General features: G+C 40.1%; 1 protein-coding gene across 1 annotated transcript in view; it reads right to left on the reverse strand.

Annotated features, from left to right (window-relative positions):
- The window catches only part of LOC135696859 (uncharacterized), a 616,504-nt gene that overhangs the window by 166,830 nt on the left and 431,071 nt on the right, over positions 1 to 18,603 (reverse strand). The window contains exon 5 of the mRNA XM_065216396.1: positions 15,978 to 16,111. Coding sequence (XP_065072468.1) covers positions 15,978 to 16,111 — 134 coding nt within the window. The remainder of the gene's footprint in view (positions 1 to 15,977; positions 16,112 to 18,603) is intronic.

Here is an 18,603-nt window from a genome sequence, read left to right on the forward strand (position 1 = left end):
GGTGTGTGTGTGTAGAATGTTGCTCCTATTTTGATTTTGGAATTCACTCTTCAGTTGTCAAAATGCCGTCCAAGCAAGAAGAGCAGCGTATCAAAATTTTGCTCGCGCATTCGAAAATCCGAGCTACTCGCACGCAAAGTTGGCAAAATCGCTAAAAGTTGCCAAATCAACCGTTACAAATGAAATTAAAGTGTTTGGGGAACGTTTGTCGACAGCCAGGAAGTCTGGATCGGGGGGAAATCGAAAACCGGAAGCCGCTGAGACGACAAAGAGAGTTGCCGGTAGTTTCAAGCGAAACCCTAACCTCTCTCTCCGAGATGCCGCAAATAAGCTGGGTGTATCGTCTACAACCGTGCATCGAGCCAAAAAACGAGCCGGACTATCGACTTACAAGAAGGTAGTGACTCCAAATCGCGATGATAAACAAAATACGACGGCCAAAGCGCGATCCCGGAGGCTGTACACGACGATGCTGACGAAGTTTGACTGCGTGGTAATGGACGACGAAACCTACGTCAAAGCAAACTACAAGCAGCTTCCGGGACAGGAGTTTTATACGGCAAAAGGAAGGGGAAAGGTAGCAGATGTTTTCAAGCACATGAAACTGTCAAAGTTCGCAAAGAAATATCTGGTTTGTTGCTGTGGCTTGAAAAGCAGCATTTTCATAGCTTCCGGGACTGTCAACCAAGAAATTTACGTGAAAGAGTGTTTGAATAAACGTCTGCTGCCTTTCCTGAAGAAACACGGTTGTTCCGTACTGTTTTGGCCGGATTTGGCATCTTGCCATTACGGTAAAAAGGCCATGGAGTGGTACGCCGCCAACAACGTGGAGGTGGTTCCCAAGGACAAGAACCCTCCCAACACGCCAGAGCTCCGCCCAATTGAGAAATACTGGGCTATTGTCAAGCGGAACCTAAAGAAGACCAAAAAAAATGCTAAGGGCAGCAGTTCAAGGCAAACTGGCTTTCTGCGGCGAAGAAGGTGGACAAGGTGGCTGTACAAAATCTGATGGCAGGGGTCAAGCGTAAGGCCCGGCAATTCGGATTTGGAAAAGCGGAAGCCTAACTGAATATTTTTCCTGAATTTTATACTAATTGAACTTGAAAAAGAAATTTAATTTGATTTTTTAAATAAACGATTTCACCGATTTACACGCGTTTTCCCTTGACCAAATTTTGACCGTATCACCCTTTAAATGCCGGGCTTCAACCTCTCGAAACACAGTATTAGTGTAGCACAGCAAATTTGTAGTAGTAGAGCGGTGCTGGACAAACCCATGCTGGAACTCCGATATTATAGGATGAACCACATTGTACAGAGCATTGTGCACTAAGGTTTCAAAGACCTTGCTAATGCAACAGAGAATTGATATTCCACGGTAGTTTTCAGCTCGGTTTCGATTACCCGCTTTATGGATTGGCACAATTGAAGCTGTCTTCGAAACATTGGGAAATGATCTTTCGCTCAGCGAACGGTTGAATATGCAGGAGATCGGAGAAGCGAGTTAGCGTGCGCAATATTTGAGCAGAGATGGGGGAATACCATCTACCCCAGGGCATTTAGAAACATCGAGGTCATTCAAGGCTTTCATAACGTCGTCCGGTGAGAAGCGCAACGTTGGGATATTCAGGTTGTACTCGTGGATGCGATCGAAACTTGAAGGATTTAGAGGTGGTGAATTTGTGTTGAAGCTCGCAAACAAGTTAGCAACTTCGACAGGGGAGCTAGCAGCGATCCCGTTAAACTCAACTATGTCCGGAATACGATTACCAGACCGTTGTGATTTCACGAACTTCCAAAACGCCGATGGGTGCTGCTTCAGATTCGCTTGCGTTCGCTGGACGTACTCCCCATAGCTAGACTTCAACAGTCCGTTGTATCTCGTTTCGATTAATCGGAGACTTTTTTTGCTCTCGTTGGTTCTGGTACTGAAATAGCATTTGCGCGACTTACGCAATACGTTCCGCAAATTACGTAGCTCAGGGCTCCACCAGTGTTGCACTGAGGTTAACCTTGTAACACGCCTCCGGAGAGGAACTCGCGCATAGAGTGTTTCATACAGATTGTCGTAGAATTGGTCAGCAATAGCGTTGACAGAAACACCATCCAGAATCTGTTGCCAATTCATAGTGGACAGTTCATTATTCAACGAGCTTAAATCGCAGTGCCTGAAATCACATAACATATGTGGAACTTCTTAATAAAATTGAATCAAAACCTGACCCCTTTTATTGCTGGCAAAGGTGGTATAACCGGTATAGTTGGGCATCGATCTGTCACATGAAATTCGTAAACAAAAAATTAAATGTCACTGTTTGTTTTGTCGATCTTCTTGAAACTGGTATAATTAATGTCAAACCAGTATTTGCACGGAATAAAATTTCCGTATTAATAAAAAGATGCTCAAAGTATTAATTATTATTTCCTATGCACAACGTAATATTTTAATGGATTACTTTAAGCGTTTGCAGTCAAACGAAGAACTTTGCAATATTATATACATTAATGGATCGTTGTACACACATTTGTTAGCTTCATATGCCGTTACTTGGTAGCAAGTTATTATGGTTCTTCAGGTGGTACATTCTTGGCGAATATAATTATATATTTGTTCACGGCTATGTGAAGGTTTCTGGTATTTACAATTAACAACATAACCCCATTGTAGGTTAAAATATGGCACATCTACTGTGTATGGTTAACATATTGAAGCGTTTTGACGCAAATAATAACGTTCTAAATATGTTTCCCTATTGACGTAGAACTACGTCTTTGTCGACTATACTGGGGTGCAAGTCAAAAAATATGTGTGGTGAAGGAGTGTTAGGTTTTGAACGCTTGTAACTTTGTCATTAATAGATGAAATTAAAATCCAAATACGCCAATCGATAGGATATTACATTACGAACCTGTTGAAATAAATATTTTTCCAATTTTTCTGTAATTAAACTTTTGAAAATGTACAAATGATAATTTTATCACTGATTTCATGAAATAAGCCTTTTTCCCAAACCCAGTCATCATAAACGAATACCACTTGGTTGCACATCATTCTGCTTGAACCTGAAAAGATATAAATCAGCGCTGCTCTCATGCCACTGCTCATGACCGAGCTGGGCTACAACGTGGCCCCTGCACCGTGCCAGCGGAAGGACTACCATCGAGTCAACTGGGTCCAGTTTCGACGCGTGGTCGACCGCCACATCGACGACAACCCACCACTCGACACAGTGGATGACATCGACCGGGCCCTGGAGGGTCTCCATCAAGCCATATCCGTGGCTGACGAAGAGTGCGTTCGACGAGTTCCTGTGAGGGGTAAGTTTCAAGCAATTGATTCCCACACCAAACTCTTGATTCGGCTCAGAAATGTTCGTAGACGCCAGTTTCAGCGGACTGGGGATCTGCAGCGTAAATACGAAATGGTCGATCTGAATCGGCAGATCGCTTCCAGAATGGTCTCAATCCGGAACGAGAGTTTCGGGCGGCTCGTTCAGAACCTGGACGACCGTTCCAGACCATTCTGGAAGGTTGCCAAGGTGCTGAAGTCTCACCCCAAGCCCATTCCACCACTTAGAGTCAATGACGAACGGCTTATCACCAACGAAGAGAAGGCCAATGCAATTGGGGAGCACATTGCCCAGTCGCATTTGCTTGGCTCTACAATCCCAAGTCCACTCGAGAACCAGGTTGTGCAGTGCGTCCAGACGTTAGATGCCTCCCCTTGTGCCGTCCCTCCAGAAGAACGGATTACAGAGGAACAAATTTGCTCAGCGCTGAAACACAGTACGAACATGAAGGCCCCGGGTTTGACGGAATATTCAACCTAGAGTTGAAAAATCTCAGCCCGAGGGTGCACTCGCTGCTAGCTGCCACCTTCAACAGATGCTTGGAGCTGCACTACTTTCCAAGCATCTGGAAGGTGGCAAAAATCATCCCGATCCGCAAACCTGGGAAAGACCCTTCACTACCGTCAAGCTACAGACCGATTAGCCTGCTCTCAGCGCTGAGCAAGCTGTTCGAAAAATTGATCCTCAGCCGACTAAACAAGTTTGTGGAGGAACATGACATTCTTCTTCCGGAACAGTTCGGGTTCCGTAAGGGGCATTCCACCAATCATCAGCTAGTGCGGGTGATGAATAACATCCGGAGTAACAAAGCTGTATCCAAGTCCACAGCCATGGCCTTGTTAGACGTCGAAAAGGCGTTTGACAATGTCTGGCACGACGGACTTATATACAAGCTTTGTAACTCCAACTTTCCACCATACCTTGTGAAAATCACCCGTAACTATCTCCAGCAAAGGTCGTTCAGGGTGTCGTTGAATAGTTCCCTTTCGGGACAATTTCCGATCCCAGCAGGTGTTCCGCAAGGGAGTCTGCTGGGACCACTGCTTTACAGCATCTACACGTCGGACATCCCTCCTCTAGGAGACAGTTGCGTGTTCTTTCTGTTCGCAGATGACACCGCGATAGCCGTCAAGGGTAGGATGCCTCGTGAAATTACGAACAAGCTCCAACGATGCCTTGACACCTTTAATGATTATGCCACCACGTGGAAAATCAAAATCAACGCCTCGAAAACCCAAGCGATCATGTTCCTTCACAGACAATCATTAAAACTTAAACCGTCTCCCTCCTGTACCTTAATAATGGATGGTACAAGGGTCGAGTGGTCCACTGATGTTACTTATCTCGGGATGTTGTTCGATGAGAAGCTCCTGTTCCGCTCGCACATAGAGAAAACCCTAGTTAAGTGCTCCGCCTTGGTTAGGTGTTTGTATCCGCTCATTTGCCGCAGATCCCGCCTCTCAAGGCAAAACAAACTGGCTGTTTACAAACAGATCATAGCCCCCGCGATCTTCTATGCCGCCCCGGTGTGGGAATCGTGCGCTCAGACCCACAGGAACAAAATCCAGGTTGCACAGAATAGAGTGTTGAGGATGATCCTAGATCGTCCATTCGACACAAGAATAGCAGACCTCCATCAAGAGGCAGAAATTCCCAAAGTAGATTCCAAAATTGATGATATGACAACTAAATTTATTCAAAAATGCAATCTTTCTGAACATGCTTTAATAAGCAATTTGTACATAGTAGGTTAAGTGTATATAGTAGAGTAGGTTAGTTTTAAGCTGTAAATAGTAGTATTAAGTAGTTTCTCTTCAAATTCTAAAAACAAAACAAACCAATCCCACCAAGGTGGTCGACCGTGTACTAAGTCTAGGACTAATTCTGTAAAACAAATTTTGAATTTTGCCCATACCTAAAGATGAAGAAAGCAATTAAATCACTTAGTAAAAATTTATATGGAAATCGTCCAAGTTAAACTAAAATAAAGATCATTTAAACTAAAAAAAAAAAAAAAATAAAAACTGCCACTGCTCATTAACGCTTCGGACGGCGTGGCGCTTGGTCCTGCAGCAAGCAGGACCAAATCAGCGGCTTAAGGTGGATCACGGCGCGACCACAATGAGGAAAAGCATTAATGTAAACCCCCTCCGCCCTTCACAACAATCTCTCGACCCCCCCTCAACAACCTCTCCTACCCCCCCCCCCCCACATGGATATTTGTCAAGAAAAATGTGTAAATTGTTTTGAGTCAACCATAACCGAAACATTGAAATACTAGAAAATTTTAAGATAAAGTATAATAGTCAAAAATGCATGAAAAACATCAATTTTGTGTGGTTCTACGTCATACTGCGGTCGTGTCTAGGACACAACCCTTTACTTTTTTTGCATTAGTATTATTGTGTGGTACGTACCATCATACAACAAAAAAACAGAAAGACGACTTACTGGCGAAGAAATCAATTAAAAAACGTGGTTCGCTGTAATAGAATTTTCTTAGACACTTGAGCCATCAGATGGGCTAGTATTTTTGTTCAGATTTGAACAAAGTTGATTTTGTGTGCAATGATCTTTGACAGTGTGCAAAGAGTGTTTCACTTGTCATTTTTTGTACGCGTTTCAGTTTTGAGTAGAGCGAAAGAGATAGAACCTAGTACATTTGGTGAAAATGCTAGTACAATCCTGTAGTAGTGTTGCCATGTGGTACACTGAAAAAATATAATAGCAGGTTCGTCACCAAAGTTTTCGAGCCGCTCCGTCATTCACTTCGTTTGTGATCATACTCTATGCCCAGGGAAATCAATAAATATTTTATCCCGAAAATACCTAGGCCGAATTGCGAATCGAACCCAACCGCCTCCAGCTTGGTCTTGCTTTATAGATGCATTTATGCCAACTGAGCTAAGAAGACCGCCTGTGAAAAGATAGATTCTTGAAATGTTGGCTGTGATTGATAATCTATTTGATTTATTTGAATAGTTTGGGACTTAAAATAAAGATATCAGTTTTTATGCAATTAAAGTTTGAGCAATTAAATTAAATTTAATCTTCTTAAAAAAAACGGTTAACTGATAAATATATGATTTAAGTGGTATTTTTTTAATCTACGGTGTAACAATGTTCAGTTTGTGAGCTTTTTGCGAGATTGATGTGTTTTTGTCCTTAGACGTAGTTTTATCCAAAAAAAATTGGCTCATTTCATTCAACTTTGCTTTCATCAACATTTTTAAGTATTTTTTAACGGTTTTTTCAAAACAAGCAGTGCATAGAAAATCTACCACATAGCTTGCCTTGATACCCTCAAAAAGTTTTTCTCTAACTCCAACTGGACTGCACTCCAATATCTTAGAGAAATTATTTTGAAAATAATGAACCACACATTTTAAAAAGTTTGTGAATTGCATTCCAGCTACAATTCTATCTGAAGTTAATTTAAATGAACTTAAAGTTTTAATCAATTTTAGAACTGCTTTGTCCTTATTCAATTTCTCGATGCACGTTTCGTGAGTAATAGTGGACAGTATCCATCCTGCAGTATAATGCACGTTTGTGATCTCGGCAGGATCAAAGATTTCTCCTAAATCGTTACACATTTCTCCTCCTGTATCTACTGATTCCTCTGATTTTCGATTCTTTTGCTTGAAGATTTTGATCCTACAAAAATCTTCTGGTTTTAGAAGTGTATCACTAATGTCCGCCTCGCAGTTAGCATTATCACTTGGTCTCAGTAGCTGTGCCATCACAACGTGACGGTAGGATGACCTAAATGAGAAGGGGGTTGGATGGCGATTGTTACATCCCTTCATACGGATTAAACTGAAAAAGTTTTCCAGGCAGTCTTGCGACAGGTTTTGCGTTGCAAGCTCGGTTACGTTATACTTTTCTCTTAACTCCTTGAACAACATTTTTATGCAAGCAATGTTTAGCAACCATCCAGTTATAAAGTATGGTGTCCTTGACTGTTTCGGTAGGGGCTTGAATCTAGATTTCTAGAGAAAATAATTAAATATTTAATATACTGCATCTTGAAGATATAAGTTTACCTCCTTAATAGATTCGCATTCCTTTGAAATGAATTCTAGATTCTTAAGACGCTTTTTCATTATGTCAAAGAATCTCCAATGCATTGAAACATCTGTTAACGGACGGCGCAATTCCTAATAATAAATATGCGATTGCAATATTGATCGAATTAAATAAATAAATCAAGAAAAAAACATGTATAACTTATTTGTACAACCCATTCAGTTAAAAAATAACACAATGAAGTAAATAACAGAAATTACATATGCAACAGACAAACCTTCTTATTCAAAATACTTTTAGCATTGAAGGCATCAAACAAACGGTCAAAGTCTTCACAAAAGTTTGCTGTGTGGATGCATTCTTTCGGTAAAATTTTAAGGTTTGCATACGTTTTCATTCCAGCTGCTGTTGTACAACTCAACGTTTCGGTAGCCATTCCTACCTTCATTTCTCCGAAAGGTGGAATTATTACATGCTTCCTTTTGAGTTTTGGAACTGATCTTGGAATCCGTTTAATATCCTCATAATACAGTTTTCGTATATAAGTCCATGATATGAGTTTTCCTCGATATACTCCATTGTGATGGTACAGGTTATTTCTTGAACTTTTCATGAGATGTGGACTATCAAACATCCCGTATATACGATTTCCATGGTCGTCAAAATAAGGGCTTTCAGCAGTAATTGACAGTTTGCTGAACAGGGAACGGTTGGTGGAATTTTGATCGCAAATAATTATTTTGGGAATAAACCCAGTTGTATTTACAGCTCTTAGAACATGATTCATAAGTATCTGAAGCTGCATGGAAGTAAATCCTTTCTTGCTGAAAAAATACCCAAATGCTTGCTTAAAATCAGTGTTGATGCCTTTTAGCATAAATACAAGCACTGATTTCGATCGTGATGAACAATCGACACGTTCTTGACCCGGTATCAACGAAGGAAATCCGATGATTTCATCTGGATTTGCGTTGGCCAGATAGGTAAGCCCTTCTTTCAATGTCATTTCATCGAAGCAGACAGACACAATTCGAGAGGATTCCGGAAACATTTGCGCCTTGGATTTTAGTAAATCTACAACATTGCTTGATATTCCATCATTAATGTCAACACATTGCATCCATTTTTTAAGCAACGAGACGCTTGGAAGTTTAATATGCTGACTCAATTGTCTGTATGCTTTGTTGGAACAATAGTGGATGGAAAGAGCTATGTTCTTCATCTTATCGGAATACCGGGCCCCTTTTGTACGTTTTGCAATCTTGATAAGTTCTTCTATGAATGGTGAAGTATTGCATTCAGTGTGTCCGTTCCTTTTAATCATAGCCTTTTTCAACTGCTTTTTGAACATCTGAGCTTTTTTCTTCCATTTTTGAGCCGATGTCGTTTTTTGCTTGATCTTTTGCTTTTATTGCTCAATTTTTCTACGGAACTTAGTGAGTTTTGATTCATTTTTCCGTAAAACTTCAAAATAATCATTAACGTGTATGGTATAGTCATGATCTCGCAGTTCCAGTCTCTTTCTTTTTAGAGGTACTCCATCGTTGTTCAGAGGAATTTCGTTTTCCCGCTTTCGCTTAAACCCTACCGAGGATATTTCTTCAAACCTTCCAACATCTATGTCACAATCACGATATATCTTCACTGGAGCTGGTACAGCAAATGGTCGTAAGCTAGAGAAAAAAAAATAGGGAGTAACAGATTGCTCAAAATTCAACCACAGAAATTCTCGCGTCACCTTTCAAATATACCAATCTACATTGATCGATTCTCTTCATCGACTCTCTCTTTCGTTAATAACTCGGCTCCAAGAACATGTTCAGTTGTTCTTATCATCCAATACGCTTAATAATACTTGCTTGTAGACAAAATAGTCCTAAATAAGAATGCAGCCAACGAAGGCGACTCCGGCGTAGGGGTTAGCATCCATACCTCTCACGCCAAAGTCACGAGTTTAAATCTCACCCGGACAAGTCACGAATGACCCAAGAGCGTTGAAGTGACTATAAAAAAAATGCACCTGAGTTATTAACGAAAGAGAAAGTCGACGAAAAAAATCGATCAATCTCGATTGGTTTATTTGAAAAATTATACGAAAATTGCGCTGAAATCTTATATTCAAATGTGAAATTGAAGTGAATTGAAGAAAAAACTGGGGTCACCAAGCATTATGCAACCAAGACGAATTGTTTTTTTTTCATACATGCTTTCATACATGTTCGTTTGAACTTCCCAAATAAGGCCAGCTTTTTAAAAAATTGCAGCGGGCAAAAAAAATCATGATTTTATATACACACTTAGAAATAACTGATTTTACACGTGACGGAATCCATCTTTGACATGAAAGATGAGACGTAAACAAACATGTCAAGTAATATTAAGTCCTCCGAGACTGAATAGTTCATTGTTCTAGGAAAAGTACGTTTGATTGAGCTATATTTCGCTTCTTTTATTACTCAAATTTATGTCAAAATTTATGCTAGTATATGTCACTCTCAATTTACATGAATTTTTGTAAGTGTTTACACAAACAAAAAAGTTGTTGAATATTACACTCAAACAGCTGCACAGGTCATTACGCTGGTTGTGTTATATTACATTGTACGATGTACATCGGTTTTGCGAACACAATTAAATCCATTGATGTAATATTGTATCTGTTTTTTGCTATTACATCATTATTTCATGTATCAGCTTGAATTGCATTGGTCGATATTACAATTTGTTTTGCTGTGTGCAACTGTCTGGTACTTTAATTACCGATAAACCTTCAAAAAAATTCCGATAATTAATAAAATAGTCTGGCCACCCTATCCATCTGAAAATCCTAGATTTATTCATCTCTTGAGATTTGACTCTTTTTTACTAGCTGAATACCAATTTAAATTCACGAATCTGCAGTATGCCAGCACTTCTTATTGAAAATTATGCCACAATCTCTGTAGTTTATAAATATATCATTTAAGTCACCTCTACAGCAAACCCTACAGAAATAGCTGTAAGTCATTAAAATAAAAATTGTAATAATTGAAGTGAATGAAATAATGCGTAGCTTTTTACACCGTGCTAACTAAAGACCCACTGTAATCGTTTTTATGTTGATGGAGATTTTGTGCACTATAAAAATATTCTGCTTACCCTTTTGATTTATCTAGCGGATTCAAATAGTCATTTTCAAGGAAATGCTCCGAACAAATGAATAAAGCCTCTTTTTCTTTTTCAGTCAATTTCTTGTCTGAATTTATCGCCAGCATCCAGCACGCTTGTACTTTTGGGCATCTAAATTTAAAAAATATAAATAGTGAGTTTTGCTTATGATTTCAAATTTTGGGGTTCCTACATACCGTTTCGCTAATGCGTGAAAAGACTGTCCAGCTTTTTTTGCAATATTGCCACAATATGGATAAGAACACTTCCTGAACGGCATTTTCTTTAGCTTAAAAAATAAATTTTCAACGACGGTGGTTGAATTTTTTCTACAGTGCTCAAATAAAACAAACCTGAAAATGAGAATTTATTGTCTCATTCCTTCCATTTGCATTTAAGTGGAACAGCGAAACAACCTCATATTTTCTGCAAGCTAAGAATCATGAAGGAATGAGTGAGACAGCAATCTCGTGTTTTGTGCATCTATTTTGTGGAACATAGAGATTGCTACAGTATGATTGTGTCAGTGATTTGTTTTCATTGGGAAAATTTTCCGCTATGAAGTTTTTTTTCCCGATGAAAACAATTTGCGTATACGTATACGTGACGTAGTGTGCGTCCGATAAACGTCAGCAATCTCTATGCTTTTATACTAGTTTCGTTGACATTTATACTGTGTCACTGCTGTTCAAGAGAGTCGATTCACTACAATCCCAATCTGCTTGTCGCCGAAACGATGGCACGAAAGAGAATTGAAAAAGATGGGACTCAAACAACTGTTTGGTCGCTCATCTACCGGTGTAGTTCAGTTTAATGCTGAACTAAAGAGAATAATCTTTAAAAAAATACTGTCAGAAGTTTCAGAGGGGCGTAAAGATGCAGAAAAGCATGCGAGTATTGATAAATTAAAATATATTGTAGAAAATTTTGTGAAATCCAGGTTATAGAACTTTGTACATACTAATTATAATTCCGTATCATGCGTGAGCATTACCGACGCAGTAAAATAAAAATTGTACACAAGCGGCTCAGTTAAGAAAACTACACCAACGTCATTGATAGGCAATCAAAAGCTTGTTCCCGTGGCGCCGTGGTGAAAGCCAATAAAATGATAATGATTTCTAAATGTTGCACTGCGAGGTTTTGATAAAAAAATGATTGAACTATGGGGGATAGTCGGAATCTATTTATTTCAACTACAAGCCATTTAGCTAAAATTGAAAAGGGAAATTTTTGTCTTATATTGTGCGTTCATGGAACGTCTTAAGTTTCTTCTCTCACTGTACATATTATATATATATAAAAGAAAATTGGTACATAAATGCATTCTTAATTGTTTATCCTATACCAGTGTAAAATTTTAAATCATCATCGTTCTGCTGATAGCCACGGTGGCTGTGTTTTATTTTCTATGTAGGATGTCAACTAATTTGATAGAGGTAATAGGTGATGTCAAGGTGATGATCTAAATCAGGCTTGTAATTGCTCATTACAGCTAAAATGCTATTTTTCGTAATTATGAAACAATGAGATACTATAATGATAATTTTTATTTGTAAGATGCAAGAGGAGGTGGTAAAGTTTGTCTATGACATATAAAATTTTTCAATTTTGCTTTCATACTCAAAAGGAAAACTAAAAATAATCCTATTTTTTTCGCTATTGCAAAGCCCCTTGAAGATTTTAATGCTGGTATAATGATTTTGACATTTCGTTGCCTGCTTATACTACAAAGAAATACCGAATAGGGGTCAACTTTTTTTTCGGAGTTCCATATATGTTATGTGCTGAAATCCAATCCAGGTGGATACGAATCACAGTCCGATATCATGGGCGGATTGCAGTCAGCATCAAGTCGTAAGATGAATGGCTTATGATGATGATCGATATCCAGTAGAGGGACCGGAGGCTCAAGAAGGTTAACGTTATCCGGATCACTGATGAAAGCTAAGTCAAGCAGTCTTCCATTCAAATTAGACAGTGAATTGACTTGGATTAGCCCGCTAGCGAGCATCGGTTCCGTGAGAGCCAGTTCCTTTTCAGTGGACGCGTTTGATGGTAAATAACCGTTCACGTCCTCGTCGAAAGTCCAACTCAGGAACGGAAGGTTGTGGTCACCCATTGCCAAGATGATATCGGCGTTCGAAGATCTCTCAAAGATAGTCTGTTGTGCAGTAGTGTGATACGTGTATAAATCCGGGCTGGAGAGAGGACGGAGATAGATTCCGGTGATGAATAGCGAGCGGTGCTGCAGAGTGATGCGCACAGCAACTTGCAACAGACGGTCGCAATTCTCGAGCGAAACTGATGTGCATGAGTGCTTGGATTTTATCGCAATAAGTACACTGCCGCCTCTGGAAAGCTGACTGGTAGCTCGATTACGGTCGCAGCGAAAGAAATGATAATCTAACGATAGCTCACAGTCCTGAATGTCCGCTCGAAGCCAGGTTTCGGTGGGAACCAGAACGTCGTAGTCGCATGTTGAAAGCATTAGGCGGAGCTCGGTTGTCTTCGTTCGTAAACCTCTTAAGTTTTGGTAGTAAATGGTGAAGATATGATCAATTTGACTGCGAGGGTATGTGCATGCGCTGTTGCTGACATCGTTGGATAATGAGCTGGAATCCACGAAACTATCAGAGCGGGCTTGTTGGCTACTTGGGGAGCTTAACATTATAAAAATCTAAAATATAATCCTAAAGATAAACATTTAAATAGTACTTTGACTATATGTTTTTGTATAACTTCTACGTGAAGTCAACAATTTACATAGTTGAAGATGCTAATTTCAAATAACAGACTGTAGTGGTATTTTTTATACGATATATGGAGTAGATGAAAGGATAGAGTTGGTAGTTCCGTTAGAGTACGGCAGTGTGAAGATTGCATATAGATATTAGAATAGCGAGCTAGGACAACTTTTAAGGAAGGTTTGGTAAAGAGAGATGAAAAAACGATTTGTGCCTTCCTTAAAAGTTGTCCTAGCTCGCTACTCTAATATCTATATAAAAAATTCACACTGCCGTACTCTAACGGAACTACCAACTCTATGCTTTCATCTACTCCATCTATCGTATAAAAAATTACCACTACAGTCTGTTATTTGAAATTAGCATCTTCAATTACATTTAAATAGGTTCCTACGGCTAAACAAATACTGATAACTACAAGCAAATTCTGCTGTTACCGTTGGTAATTGAGGATTTGTACCAAAATCCAAGAATTTCTGCTTAAACTAAATTTAACCCTACAAATTTACTAAACTACGAGGATTGTTGGATAAAATTTATATTGGTTAAACGGCGAGAATCACTAAAAGTAAGCCTTATATGACCTAGGAATGAAGAATTAAGATGTCCCCAAATGTAGGGTTCTGGTGGAATCTATATGATTTTCTTGTGAAGTGGGCGTTAAATTAACATAGTTGACGTTAAGTACCTAATTACATCTTTCACTAACATATCAATCAATTTATTACTCAGACCTTTCAATAGTTGCATCTTTTACCTCTTAAATCGTCTACATTTTCGAAATGTTGATGATTTCACCACCTAAAACGCCAATTGCTCAGTTTACTCCGAATATTAGAAGAGCTTGTTGACATACTAGGGCTTCTTGATACTTGCGTACAGAAGCATATTAGGACACTGCCCTTTTCCGAACAGAAAACCCCATGCAATCCCATCGATCTAAATTGTAAAAAAAAAACCACTGAACGACGTTGATTGGAATCCAACCAACGAAAACAATTCCCGCCATCTGCTACAAACCAACTTGCGGTTTCCGTAGCTGGAGGGTGGCAAGCAATCGATTCTAAACGGATTTTTTTCCCTCCATTCTGTTAACTGGACTAACCGAATACCTACCATGATCGAAATTTGTTTCCCCTTTTACCAATCGGTGTCCAATCGTTAGCTTGCAGAAATCGGCGAAAGATGAATATGAATCCGTTCAATGTCCAGTTTTCTCGAACGTTTGCTTTTTTTTTCGAGATATGAGAAGCGATTTTCGGGTCTCACAGGTTACCGTCAGCTGATGAAACACTGCTGCAGGCTACGAATTAAAAAAAAAAAAAACTTCTCGTTCCAAGCTAGAAATTCGTCGGCGTGTAGGGTGAAGATCTGGAGCAGGAATGGCACGACGAAATATGTACCTTTGCCCAATTGCCTGAAGTGGACGCTATTGACTGTAGCTGCAAAAAAAGTAGCACGGCGAAACTGCCAAATGACCGGTATCCGAGTTCTATTCCTAAACCGGCGAAGCGAACAGCGAAAGTTCGTTTGCAAATGCATGTGTGGTACGTACTTTTGGCCAATGGGGGAATCGTATTCCTACAGTAGGTACTGTAGCAGTAGACTAGTTGTAGCAGGGTTAAATTGATATTTAATGACCGGAAATAATTCGAAAAGTTCAATATCGGATCCAAACTGATGCTGCTGCTGGAAGATGAGAGTTTCGGGGGAAATTTTGAGCTATTTGAAAAGTTGTTGTCGGTTATGGTGGACTGGCGTATGGAACGGTGGATTGTGGTGGAAAACCTATGTTTTATGTTTTGACGTAGGACTACGTCTTTGTGGAGTATACTGGGGTGCAAATCAGACTAAATTTCCCCGTGTTACTGTGGTACTGTCATCAATTCAGTTTAATCATAAGTACCTGTTCAGGTGTAAATAAACTTATTAAATTATTTGCTTCACGCAAGTTCTTACTCACTTTCTTCACTCGGAAAATCTTCTTAGTACAATGTGAAATCCTCAAAAAAGTTTAAGCATCCAAAATTGTTCCAAATCGTACAATGTTGCTTTCAGAACTTCGAAGCAATTGCACTCCTGCATGCCATATTATCTGCTGAAGGGAAATTCCATTCAAACAAGTCTCATGCAAAAGCCATTTTGTCGTCATTCTGTATTTTAATTCTGTTTATTTCGTTGCACAAAATTTAATTAAACCTAGTCGCACTGAAGGCTGGCGAATCGTGTCTTGGGGTGCCGTGCAAGCAACAACGCTTGCAAGTGAAGGAAACCCCGGCAAGGGAAGGTGGCTTTGTTTAATTTTCTACTCAGCTATTCTTCATAGAAATTCGCCTTTCGAGTAAGAATGAGAAAGAGAAAAAAAAAGCGTGGAAATGGCTGATTTGTGTCGAGTGGGAACGTGTTTTTTCCTCTGTTGTTATTGTGCTTCACTGCTGTTGCTACTGCATTAGTCAGTCGCTTGTTTAATTTGGTTGTTTTGCATCGTTTGTGACGAGTGCCACGTGATTGCAGCAGTTTGTTCTCTGCTGTGAACTAGATTTGTTTTTTCCTATCGTTGAGGAACGCTTTCATCAGAATCGAGCACGAAATTCTTGATTTCCATTGAAAGTTCCAGGATCGTTAGGAGTGAATGCCGAGTGGAGAATTTATTTTAATTGGATTAAGAAACACAACACTGACAGGCTCATAACAATGCGCTTACCACGAGGTTGTTGAGTGTCAACTTTAGGTCCGCTCGGGGTCGGGAAGGTGGTGAACTGCAGTTTGCTCGCAGGACATCGCCGGCCTCGTAGCGACTGTGTTCCGTCCACAAGGTGGGACCACTTTCGGGCAGTTCTGAAATGAAAGAAATTTAATTGGATAATGCTTTAATCTGGCTGCTCAACGAAATGTGGATTCCGATAGGCTTTCGAAAATCGGAAATGGCTTTTGGGGGGATTCAGTCGGTTTGATTGCAGATTGTGAAATTCAACCAGATTGCACCGAAAAATAAATAAAATTGCAACAGATTTCCATAGTCACTCCGAACCGAATTCAATTTCGTAGGACACCACCTAGAAACGACTACTGCTAGAGACGACGAAAAAACCACAAACGATAAAATACGATTTGTGTGCCAGTAGATGCAGTACCAGCTTTGATAACCGGAGCAGTGCTCTTTTCTCTAGACCGGTTGCTTGCACTGTGGCTATTCAATGTTGACCCACTTCACCTGCATCTTTCTTTGCAATGGAACAAAGTGTCTCTTCTCTAGTTGCTGCTCCAAGTTGGTCCCACGTGTTGGATAGTGATCAAGCTCCCCACTTACATAACCTTTCTCATTCACCCCTCAGATGACATGGGGGACCCGAAAAAAAAAAGTGGTTCCAACCAATTCTTTCTGCCAAAAGGCAAGAGGATTCTTTCTTCAGAAGTGGTTCCAGATTGCATACATCGTTGCGGGAGGAGGGAGGCTTACACTGATAGGCAAAATAAAGTGCCCACCCCATCATTTTTGAAATTTCTCTCATTTATTTGGTTCAAATTCAAATAAACACACCGTAGTCTGTTTCGATGTCTTACCTTTATTATTCTTTTAAAGTTACACCTATGGAATACTGAAAATATAAAGTTTTACTTGAAGTAAAAGAAAATCAATTTGGATTGAAAAAGAAAACAGTGACAAAAAAAAGTGCCCACTTCAAAAATCGGTATGTTTTCGATAAGTTTCCATCGGAAAACCCCTCGATTGTTTTTGTTTTGAAAGTTTGACATGTATTGAAGCAAACGGGTGGAACTGGTGCATTTGTACACGTGATCGCATTTGAATCAGTTGAAAAAAATGGAGGACGTAGTGATTTCGAAAGCAATTCCCGTGTGTATCCGAAAATTGGTTGTTCGTGATGTGCAAAACGGTGAATCGCACCGGTCTGTCGCTAGGAAGTACAATATCAGCAAAACAGCGGTCGGGAAAATTCTGCAGAAAATGAAATCGTTCGGATCAGTGGTGGATCGCCCTGGCAGAGGCAGGATGCGCAAAACGGATGCGAGAACGGACACCAAGATCATGCGTGAAGTGAAGAAGAACCCGAAGGTAACTGTCCGCGAGATCCAGGAGGCTCTTCAGCTAACAGTTTCCAGTCGAACTGTTCGTCGCCGTCTCGTAGCACAGGGGTTGAACAGCAAAGTTGCTCGGAAGCGCCCATTTATCAGCAAGGCAAACAAAGTCAAACGGCTTAAGTTTGCTAAGGAGCATGCTGATAAGCCCCTAGAGTTCTGGAAAACGGTTCTCTGGACGGACGAATCAAAATTCGAACTGTTCAACCGGAAGCGACGGGTTCGTGTGTGGTGTAGATCGGGTGAGGAGCTTCAGGAGCGCCACATACAAGGCACGGTGAAGCATGGAGGAGGAAATGTGATGGTCTGGGGGTGCTTTTCGTGGGGTGGAGTGGGAAGCCTGGTGAAAATCGACGGGATAATGACGGCAGATTCCTACATCGACATCCTGCGGGAAAATCTGGAAGTTTCGCTGATCCAGACGGGCCTTGAGGAGAAATTCGTATTCCAGCAGGACAACGATCCGAAGCATACTGCCAAGAAGACTAAGTCTTTCTTCCGGTCATGTCGAATTAAACCACTGGAATGGCCTCCACAAAGCCCGGACCTCAACCCCATCGAGAATTTGTGGGCGATTCTCGATGCCAGGGTTGACAAAACTGGTGTTACCAATAAAAATAACTATTTTGAAGCCCTGGAGCGCGCCTGGGAAGAACTAGATCCACAGCACCTGAAGAATCTAGTGGAGAGCATGCCGAAGCGCCTGCAGCTGGTCCTGAAGGCCAAAGGAGGACACATTAACTATTAGGCTGGTATTCTTTTACTTTATTTTATGTTTTCTGGAGTTAAAATGCAGTGGGCACTTTTTTTTGTCACTGTTCTTTTTTACACCCATTTTGATTTTTTTTTCTTCGAGTCAGTCTCTTCTTTTTATCTGGTATTCTATAAGTGAAACTTAAAAAGAATATAAAGAATAAGATATAAAAAATACTACAGTGTATTTACTTTAATTTGAACCAAATAAATGAGAGAAATTCAAAAAATGATGGGGTGGGCACTTTATTTTGCCTATCAGTGTACGATGTGGTTGCATCAAACCTGATCCGGTTTCCGATTTATGACACAATCTTGCACATTGGGAACCAAAGTGGAAGCAGAAGAATCAATATCCTTCTTCAGTATCTTTGCAAGCGGCACAAGGGACTGCGGGTTCGGTTACCTTTGTTGGACGCTTTTGGATGGGGATTACTGATTGGGATACTTGCCAATATTTCGAGAGAAGTCCATATTGC

The sequence above is a fragment of the Ochlerotatus camptorhynchus genome, unplaced genomic scaffold (assembly GCF_037179485.1).
Source record: "Ochlerotatus camptorhynchus isolate MF236.1 unplaced genomic scaffold, CSIRO-AGI_Acam_v1.1 ptg000062l, whole genome shotgun sequence".
Classification (NCBI taxonomy): Eukaryota; Metazoa; Arthropoda; class Insecta; order Diptera; family Culicidae; genus Ochlerotatus; species Ochlerotatus camptorhynchus.